This window comes from Chrysochloris asiatica, unplaced genomic scaffold (assembly GCF_000296735.1).
Source record: "Chrysochloris asiatica unplaced genomic scaffold, ChrAsi1.0 scaffold00128, whole genome shotgun sequence".
Taxonomy (NCBI): Eukaryota; Metazoa; Chordata; class Mammalia; order Afrosoricida; family Chrysochloridae; genus Chrysochloris; species Chrysochloris asiatica.
In genome coordinates, this window is record NW_006408646.1 from 627,588 (window position 1) to 638,541 (window position 10,954).

At 43.9% G+C, this 10,954-nt stretch overlaps 1 protein-coding gene across 1 annotated transcript in view; it reads left to right on the plus strand.

Moving 5' to 3' along the window:
* The first annotated feature begins 43 nt into the window (after positions 1 to 43).
* ADRBK2 (adrenergic, beta, receptor kinase 2) overlaps positions 44 to 10,954 on the plus strand; it is a 211,931-nt gene continuing 201,020 nt past the window's right edge. The window contains exon 1 of the mRNA XM_006869187.1: positions 44 to 160. Coding sequence (XP_006869249.1) covers positions 48 to 160 — 113 coding nt within the window. The 5' untranslated portion in view covers positions 44 to 47. The remainder of the gene's footprint in view (positions 161 to 10,954) is intronic.

Here is a 10,954-nt window from a genome sequence, read left to right on the forward strand (position 1 = left end):
GGCTCCTAGGGAAGCGGACGGGACGCGCTCCGCCGCCGCGCGCCAACATGGCGGACCTGGAGGCCGTGCTGGCCGATGTCAGCTACCTGATGGCCATGGAGAAGAGCAAGGCCACGCCGGCCGCGCGCGCCAGCAAGAAGATCGTCCTGCCAGAGCCCAGGTACCGGCTTCCCGCCCGTCCCCCGCGCCCGGCGGACCTCGGCGGTCCGGTCCCTGCAATGGGGGCGCTCCGGGAGAGGACGTCCCAAAGTCCCCGGCTCTGCTTCTGGCGCGCTGACTGCCCCGGCAGGAGGCGACGACTTGGCTGAAAATGCCCATCCCTGTTGCCCCCTCCTGCCCCTTCCATCCCTGCGTTTCCCCAACCCCATCCCAGTCTCAGCCCATCGTCATTCCTGTGGTTCATTCTGTCCCGGCTCTGCCCCATCCTTACCCTTCCATCCAGTGCCACCCCTGTGGACCCCCCTGTCACCCTGTCCCTCATCTGCCCCGTCCTTGCCCTTCCATCCAGCACCAACCCTGGGATCCCCTCTGCCCACCCTGTCCTCCTTCTGCCCCAACCCTGGCCTCCCATCCAGCACTAACGCTGTGGTCCCCTCCAGCCCCATCCTTGTGACCCTCTCTGCTTCATTGCCTTGGTATCCTGCCTCATCCCCATCACCCCTTCTGCCGGATCCCTGAGGTTCCCTCCAGCATCTCCTTTCCAGCTCCACCCTCCCCCTGCTCCCTCTGGGATTCTTAGCCTTGGAGTGCTGGCTGTCTGTCCCAGGTACTTCGAAGCACTGTTGCTGTGGTCACTCCTCGAGTTCTTTTAGTAGAATTTGCTGCCCTGGAAGATTCTTGTCTCTTTTATGCCCCAGGTTTTAGGCAATAAGAGTGAGGACCTTCTCGGTTTTCTTCTTGGTGCTTGCTGTCCACCAGAACTGCTTGTCCTCAGCTAGCAGGTCAAAGGTGGCACTTCTTTAGTGGGCTGAAATGGCATTCATATTAAAAAGCACCTTGAAAGGAGGATATCAGACAAGAATATGCGGTTCAATGACTAAAGAAGGGCTCAATGGGATTGGGGGTGTGTGTGGGTAGGGGTTGTGGGTATGTATTCAGAGAGGTTCATAACAAGTTGTAATTTTATCTCAAATGATTTATGATTGTAGAGGTTGCCTGGAGATAGTACCTCATAAAATACTATCATCTCATTAGCAGAACTCCAGCAAAAAAGGTTCTTGATGTTCCTCATGAGTTTCAAAGAATATTTCAAGGCAAGCAGTAGTGGAGATTTATTCCCTAGTTTCTTTTCCTAATCAACACCCTCCTGAGTTGTTCAGCAAATGTAGAGCCCCCAGCTCCTCAACTCTAAATAGCTCTTGTGTGGAACTCTTGCCAGGAAAGGGCACAGTTTATATATCTGCATGTGAAACCATACAATTTTATAATGTATTAGAATCTAAACCACAGTTATTCCCAGTTTTGGAACTCTGAGTTCTTCAAGTACCATACATTCAGGATGGCTTAAATGTTACCCTAAAGAGAGAGAGAAACACACAGAGAAAACTGATCTTCCTTTGGATGTTTAAGTGTAAATTGCTTTTTACAAGTTCACTCACTAGCTCTACAGTATGGAAAATTATCAGTTATTTGTTGGGAAAAACCAAATGGTGGCAATGAAGACATGCTTGCTTGTAGATATTTTTGGCCCACACTCTTGTTGGTTTTACAGGGCATGCCCTTTGATAAGCAATGCGGAGCAGTGAAAAGCAGGGAAGAGGGCAGACTTTTGGGTAGGGTTGCAAAATTGACATTTCCCTTTCTAGAATCTGTCATATTTTAAGAGAATTGAAGATCAGTGTATTTAAAACATTCTGGTTAGTGGAAAACTGAGTCAGATGAAAACCCCCATCAAGCTTGAATTTCATGAAACAACATTTCTATAAAAACCCACTGCCATCAGGTCAGTTCTAACTCCTAGCTGCCACAGAGGGCAGAGTACAACTGCTCTCTAGAGTATCCGAGGCTGTCAGTCTTGATGAGAGCAGACAGCCTCATCTTTCTCCTTTGAAGAGGCTGTTGGCTTTGAACCACTGACCTGGAGGTTAACTTCCCCTCAGGGTTCATTACATTTCCATAAAATTGGTATAAACATGGTATAAAAAGCATAATTCCCTTTCTCCTGCCTTTCCTACTTGCCCTAAAGGGCTGAAGTCCTAAATATGCAGAGTTTATACATATATCTCACCATCAACCAGTTGCTACAGTGGGCAGTTTTTTTTGTTTTGTTTTCAGTGGGGAATATATAATGTTACTAAAATTAGGAACTTTGCTTCATTTTTTCCTTCATGTTTTGAATTTACTGTGACTTCTGCTTTTTCAGTGTTTCTCTTAAAAACAATACTTTTATGTTTAGGCTATTCACTTCCTTTTCTGGAAGCCTTTGTTTTTCAGTGAGACTTTAGGGTTATGCTTTCTTTGACTGCAGGGTTTGTGAAGGTGAGCATATTTGAGAATGGAGAAATTATCAGCAGGAGAGTCATTTTTGGAACCAACTCCAGTTAATATTCTGTTACTGTTTTTAAAATAGACTCTTGAAAGAGGCTATTGGAACCTCCTCCAGGGCTTCTAATTTGTTTTGTGTTTATCCCTACTCCTTGGGCTCGGGTTTTGTAATGTAACTATTTGCATAGTAACAGTCCCTCTTGGTGCTGCTCAGGGGGCATTCAGTTACACTGAGACTGCCAGGTAAAGACACCTTGCAAAAATTTCTCTACCACCAGATGGCAATTATCTTGGTTTCTGGTAGTGGCGGGTGGTGGCAGTGGCATAAAAAGCTTTTTTAGATCCAGTCAGAAAGTTCATTTCTTATGAAAACGGCTCAGTTTTATCACTCAAAAAGACTGGTCTGATTTGCACTGTGTTGACAAAGGTTTCAGTGTTTTCTGATGAAGAGTTGCTATTTCAGCTTTATTTTGGAGTGAGCTGTGCGATCTGTGGTGTTCTTGAAACACATGTTTCCTTCACTTGGTTTTCAAGTATCTAAATGAGAAGTATAGAACTTACCCTTGATATAGCACTAACCAGGAGCCCTGGCAGTGCCATGGGTTAAGTGTCAGGTTACTAAGCACAGGATTTGAGATTCCAAGGTGCGAATCTACCACTTAATCCATGGGAGAAAGATGAGGCTGTCTGCTCCCGTAAAGATTTACAGCCCCAGCAACCCCAGGGAGTGGCTCTCTTCTGTCCTGTAGCCTTGAATTGACAGGACAGCAGTAGGTTGTCGCTAACAGGTTGGTGTTGAGTTGATTCCACTCATGGAAAGTCTATGTGTGTCCAAGTAGATCTATTCTCCAAACGGTTTACGATAGCTGTGATCTTCTAGAAGCAGATCACCATGTCTTTCTTCCTAGGTGTCTCCTGAGTGGATTTGAACAGCCAGTCTTTTGGTTTCCAAGGAGCAGCTGGTGGGTTTGAACCACCAACCTTGTAGTTAGAAGCCCATGCTTATCCTATAGCGCCATACCAGGACTCTGATTTATCATTTTTTTTGTTGTTAAGTGCCGTTGAGTCGGTTCTGACTCATAGCGACTCTGTACAGGGATTTCTGAAGCATTAAATCTTTATGGGACCAGAAAGTCTCATCTTTCTCCTGCCGAGCGGCTGGCAGACTTGAACCTCAGACCTTGTTTATCACTTGTTGTTATGTGCTATGGAGTCAATTCTGACTCATAGCAACCCGATATAGGTTTTACAAGGAATAGCTGGTGGGTTTGAATCTTGTGGTTAGAAGTCTAGTGCTTATCATACAGCACCACGGTGGGTATGGCGCTGTGGGTTAATGCACTGGACTTCCCAGTTGGTGTGATCTGCAAGGTCGGCGGTTCTACCTCATTCGCGGCTCCTAGGAAACCCTATACAGGGTGGAACCGACTAGATGGCACTTAACAACAAGAACAACATTAGAAATCCTGGTATGATGCTTCAGGATAAGCACTGGACTACTAACTGCAAGATTAGTGGTTCAAACCCACCAGCCACCTCTTGGAAACCCTATACTGGGTTGCTATGAGTCAGAACTGACTTGAGGGCATTTAACAACATTTTAAGTCACTCTGGTATTTCTCGTTGCTTCCTAGTTTAGAGTTTACTCTGCTTCCCTCTCTCCTCCCCTGTACATCTTGAACCAGAAAATCAATGAATTAGAACAATAATCTAGCTAATTTAAATGAGATGCCAGTCTGCAGTCCCTTGTCTATTCCAAGAGAATCTCAGAAGATGGAACATTCTACCCAGGGGGCATTTTATTTCTCTGAGATAACAAGACGCAATTTTTTTTTTTAGGTTGACACATTATTCAATTAATGAAGCGATGCAGATGCATGTAAATCCTGTTAAAGCTGACTGTTTGTTCAAATTACAAAGCTGCTATAGTGGACGGATGGATATGTTTAGCTAATGTAGCTTATAATGGGATATATTGGGAATAGTCAACTCCGGCTTGTATAACTGTTGTTTTAAGCCATGCTTAGAAAAGAAATTCCTTTATTTCAGTTAAGATCTAATTCATAAGCCAATGCTTATGTGGCATTTTAGTCACATAAATTTAGTCACAAAGAGTCAACATCTTAAGCCTGGAGTGACAAAGACACCTTTTATTTCTGACTTCTTCATTCGAAGGGAGTTATGGTGGATTAGTGGTAGAATTCTTGCCTTCCATGCCAGAGTCCTGGGTTCAGTTCTTGGCCAGTATACATCTGTCAGTGGCGGTTCTTGTTGCTAGGCCTGGTGGTTGGTTAGTGAAAACCTCATGGATCCTAATGGCCCTATCTGCTACCTATCTGCCATGAGTCAGAGCTGGCCAGGTGGGCGCTGACCACAACACACTCTTTTAAATAATTTCAAACAGAATGGAATACAATTGAACTGGAAGCACAAGCTGCTGATTGAGTAACATGAAGTTGATCATTTCTGTTTATGACACTGAAAAATTTGAATCATGTATCTCAAAGCGTATTCTTTCAAAGTGTTCAGAAGCATGACATGCTTCTTCTGATGCTGTGTGTTGTCAAGTTGGTTCCGACTCATGTTGTTGTTGTTAGTGCCACTGAGTCAGTTCTGACTCTTAGTGACCCTGTATAGGGTTTTCGAGGAGAAGCTGGCAGTTTGAACCGCCAGTGTTTTGGTTAGCAGTCCAGTCTTTATTCTACAGCGTCACATCAGGACTCCAGCTGCCCTGTATAGGGTTTCTGATGCTATAAATCTTTATGGGAGCTGAAAGCCTCATCTTTTTTTCTGTGAAGTGGCTGGTGGATTCAAACTGCTGACCTTGTAGTTAGCAGTCCAACATGTAACCATTCTGCCACCAATATACACATGAGATGATAGGATGTCCACAAACAGAACTTTTCAGATACCTCTGTAACTTTCTAGGAGCATTCTGATAGCCCCAAGGACACCTACGTTAGATTTCTGACATTATGCAATACATATTTATACAACTGGTGCACTGAGCTAAGCTTGAAGATCCAGCGATAGAGCCGTAAAGGGCTCCCAGTCGAGTAGGAAATACACAAAGAACTGAGCCAAAAGGGAGAGAAGTTTACGTTAATGTTCAAGCCTTGGTGTGGTGGAGGTTCAAACCCACCTGCCACTCCATGGTCACTGTGAGTTGGAAGTGACTTGACAGCTCTTAACAACAACCTGGGTCTGCCTGCCTGCCAGAGCACCTCATGCAAAAGCCTTAGCTGTCTTGCTTGATGCTATGAAACTGAACAGGCTTCATGGGGATGATGAGGGATTGGGCCGAGTTTTGTCTTTTTGTCTTGAATAGGGTCACCATAAGTGAACATAATTCTGTTTGAAAATCAACTTATTATATTTAAATGTGTTTTAAAATACTTTGTTAGGTTGTTTTTTTCCCTTCAAAGAACTATCTAGATATAACCAAAAAACCCAAACCCATTGCTGGTTCAAGCTCACCAGCTGCTCCTCGGAAACCCTTTACAGGGTTGCTATGGGTCGGAATTGACTCGTCAGCACTTAACAACAACATTGCCGGTAGAGGGTAGAGTGTTGATCCTAACTATGTTGACCCTGTAGGACAGAGTGGAAGTGGCCCATTGGATTTCCAAGACTGTAAATCTTTATGGAATGAGCCCCGGGGCTAACCAAAAGCATTAGGCTGCTAACTAAAAGGTTGTTGGCAATTCAAACCCACCAGCCCTCTGTGGGAGAAAGATGAGGAATTTTGTGTTGTAAAGATTTATAATCTTGGAAATCCTATGTGGCAGTTCTACTCTGTTTAATAGGGTCATTATGAGGCTGAATTGACTCCTTGACAGTGTGTGTGTGTGTTTTTTTTTTTTTTTAATTATTTACAGAAGGAGCCTCGTGGGGTATTGGTTAAGTGCTGGTCTGTGGAAAGGTTGGCAGTTAGAACCCACCAGCAGCATCTCCCTGGGAGAAAGATACGACAGTTTGCTTCTGTAATGGAAGCCTTGGAAACCCTATGGAGCAGTTGGACTCTGCTCTATAGGGTCCCTATGAGTTGGAGTTGACTTGTTGACAATGGATTTGGTTTTTTGCTTTCTTTAAATCTTTGCAGAAGCGAATTTCCTTGCTTTTCTCCCATGGAAAAACTAATGGATTTGAACAGCTGACCTTTCTGTTTGCAGCCAAACACTTAACCAGTGCCCCTCCATATACCTATACCTAGTAATATGGTATTTGCAAATTCCTGTTTGTAAAACTATAACAGATACGTTGTAAGGTTATTTTTTACTTTCATGGAAATAGAGTTTATTCAATCATTTCCCTACCTGTAATCAGTGAGGGATTGGTAGAAAATTTGCAATATTTCTCTTTGTTCGTGTTTGTGGTAGAGTTTTCTGTGTCTGCATACCTCCCCTCCCCCTGCTCCACAGCCTAACTTTAAGATGAAAAGTCAAGATATAAATGTCATGAGAGAGTTTGCCTCTAAAATTTAGATATGTATTTCCATGTGGTTCTCTTTTCATATACTTATGGCTCTGGGTATACAAATGCAACAACCTAATGAATTAAAATTAACCAATGGGCTTCGTTGGTGCTTTTGAAATAGACAAATGATCACCACAAATCAAGAAAGATGAGGCAGTGACTGTATGTTCACGGAGGACTGTATATTCACGGAGGAGGAGCAGCTCAGAAGGGGGCGGGGACGATGGTGGCACAACTGTAAGACTGTCATCAATGTCACTGAATTGCACACACAGAAACTGTGGGGTATGGTGTATATATTGTGGCATGTATTCTCAACAACAAAATTAATGTAAACACTATGATCTTTTTGATTGTTGAGGCTGTAGATTTCAAATACATGAAACACTATGGGCTGTTTCATGATTGATTTACCCATTTGTGGTTACCCAACATTCCTTTCTAATGCAAGATAACTAACCTGTACATTTGTTAGTGTTATTGTTGAGTGCTGTTGAGTCAATTCCAACTCATAGTGACCCTGTATAGGGTTTCTGAGGAGCAACTGGTAAGTTTTGAGCTGCTGATCTTACGGTTCAACCCAACCTCATGGTCCAGTGCATTATCCCACAGCGCCACACCGGGACTCCAACCTGTACATGCTTCAAACCAAAATCCACTCTTGTACATAGAAACCCTAAAGGGCAGAGTATAACTACCCCAGAGGGTTTTTTTTTGCAGAAACAAACTGCCTCATCTTTCTCCCGAGGGACGTCTGATGAGGTTCAACTGGCTTCCTTGTGATTAGCAGCCCAACACTTAACCCACTGTGCCATCATAGCCCCTTCAAAGTCTAAAAGGGCTCAAGAAATACAAGTTTTGAGACTAATTAGCTTCCAGGCATACTGCTTTCTTGGCCATTGATAGGATTTTTTCTATGTAGGAAACAGCAGTGGTATTCATTCCAGCTTCTCACTCACCTGGATACCAGTTCACAATATAATTTGTTTTGACCTTCCAGTCTTATTACATTCTTGGTCAAAGTTAATTTGTGCCAGTGACTTGAAGCTGCAAGCTCAGTGCGTAGTTGTCAATTCTTAGAAATAGATGTTCCAGTACAATCCGTTTTGGACCTAGAATCTGCCCAAGGCGAGCACTGTGACATGGTTTGATTGGAGGCCACAATTCATCTCCGAAGGGACAGACGGTACCAGAGTTTACATACAGCAGCAAGTGCTTCCAAGCAGCATCCTAACGTGCTACCCCCCACCCCCCACCCCCCATGCACACATTGAACCAGGCTTGTCCAGACAGCTGCTTGGACAGGCACTGAAGCTGATGAATGAATGAAGGCTTGAAGACGGATCTTCATCAGGTCAGCCAGAGTTCAGAGTTCAGAGTAGAGAGATGCTACATAGTAGAGTACATAAAGTCCTTAAAACCCTGACCAGGGAAAGGGAATTTTAACTCCTGTGATGTAATGGTAACATTAAAAACAAAACCAATTGCTGTCCAGTCCACTCTGACTCTGACTCAAGGGAACCCCATGTGGGTCAGGGTAGATCTGTGTTCCACAGTGTTTTCTAGTGACTGATTTTTCAGAAGTAGTTTGCCAGGCCTTTCTTCCAAGGTGCCTCTGAGTAGACAGACCTCCAACCTTTTAGTTAATAGTCAAACCCATTAACTGTTTCTGCCACCCAGACACTCCTAATAGTAAAATAACTACAATTTATGGAGAGTGGACACTCTGGTGGTGCAGTGAGTAACTGCTTGGCTGCTAACCAAAAGGCCAGCAATTTGAGTCCGAACCCATCAGCTGCTCCCCTGGAGAAAGATGAGGCTGTCTGCTTCCAGCCTTGAAACCATATGGAACAGCTTTACTTTGTCCTGTAGGGACACTGTGGGTTGGAACTGACTTGATGGCACTTAATGACAACAACAACAATAGTTCTGCTGTGGTGCTGTGGGTTAATGCACTGGACTACAAAGTCTGTTTGAACTGCAAGGTCGGGGATTCAAGCATACCAGCGGCTCCTCAGAAATCCTGTATAGGGACCAACTTGACAGCACTAAAAAACAACAGGGTCTCTATTTGATAGAAATGAGAGGGATTCTATTTACTTATCACCTTTATTATGTGTCAAGCATTTTGCTTGATTGATGTATTCCTCACAATAATAACCTCAGCAGTTGAGTGAAACTCCCTGGTGGTGCAAACAGTTAAGCACTTGGCCACTAACTGAAAGGTTGATGGTGTGAGTACAGCCAGAGGCTCATCGGAAGAAGGACTTGGTGATCTACTTCTGAAAACCAGCCATTAAAAACTCTGTGGAGCCAGTTTTACTCTGACACACATGGTCACCAGCGTCAGAATCTACCTGACAGGTAACTTTTTCTAGGTTTTCATTTTTTCAGCAGCAGCCCTATTTTACAGAATAAGGAAGCGATGCTTAGGGAGGTTTAGGAACTTGTCTATAAATTATAAGCAGCAGGTCTGTCTGAGGCCCACTTTTCTCACCTTGCTAAATGGACAGTGAATACATTCGCCTCTTTGCTAGGAATAGGCTAGTTTGTGAGCATTTTGCGTTTGTGCAGAAATCGTTCTGTAGGCTCTCTGGAGCAGCATTTGAGACGTCAGTACTGTCCTCAGAGACCGACCAGGAGCAGTCCTGCCTCGGGACCTGTAGAGACAGTAATTATGAGTAAGTGAATAAGCTGTTTGTGCCTGAAGTCCCATGAGAGGCTTGGGGGTTAAATGCCTGTTCCGTTTCACATGGGAAGCGCAATCTTGCAACTGTTGGTAAGGAATCGTATAAGAAACTGCCTCACCCTGTGGAGTACAGGATTTCTACTTGTATTCATTCTCCTGTAGAAAAAGTGATACTCAGGCTGCACCCACCTCCCCCTCAAACTTCCATTGCTGGGAAAAGATGGTAGAAGGACTAAGTAATATGTATGGCTTTCTGTGCACCCAACATCACTTTCTCACTCAAACAATCTTCCTTGGTCCACAGAACGTGCTATTTTTGAAGGCTGCCCTAGGTAACAATGTATTCTGTATGCATAATGTCTTCCTTTCTCCTTATTTTCTCCTATCATTCTCTGGACATGGGCCGTGGTGGGGTGTTGTTGTTGCTGTTGTTAGGTGCCATCAAGTTGGTACCAACTCATAGTGACCTTATGCACAGCAGAGCGAAATACTGCCCGATCCTGGTCCAACCTCACTACTGTTGCCATGCTTGAGTCCATAGAGTTATGGTGTTGGAGGAGAATATTGAAAGTGCCATGGGCTGCCAAAAGAACCAATAGATCTATTTTGGAAGAAGTGCAACCAGAATGCTCCTTAGAGCCAAGATGGCCAAACTTCATCTCTCATACTTTGGACATATCAGGAGGGACCAGTCACTGGAGAAGGATATCATGTTTGGTAAGGTGGAGGGTCAGAGAAAAAGAGGAAGACCCCCAACGAGATGGATTGGCCAAGTGGCAGCATCAATGTGGTGGGATAGAAATGATCAACATGGCAACTTTTACTCTATGACTGTTCAATCAGTGCCATGTTAAGTAATTTGCATGCTAATAGGACTGGCTGTCCTGGACCTGCCTTTGCTTTGCTTGTCTCATTTCTTGCTTCTTCATTTTTTTCCCTTTCTATTTTTATCACGGAATAGAAGTTAGCACCAGGGCCTGTTTGTGTGTGTGTGTGACTCCAGCATGAGTCTAAAATGTAGAAAAGAGGTAATATCTTCACTTCTCAAATTCTGTAAAGGTTTCTTCTAATTTTGGAGAGCTTCTCTTGGACCAGGTATGCTTGAGGGCAATGTGGAGTATTTGCATATTCTGATTATTTGTAGGCTTTGAACAGAAAGTGCTTCAGGTCCTCTTTGCTTCAGCAAGGAAGGTTGTATTATCTGCATATCAGCTTTCCATGGCTAATTTTTTTGGATGCAGGTATCTAAGACAATTGAAACACTTGTATTTCTCAAGCTAAATGAACTGAAGAAAAATTAAATCT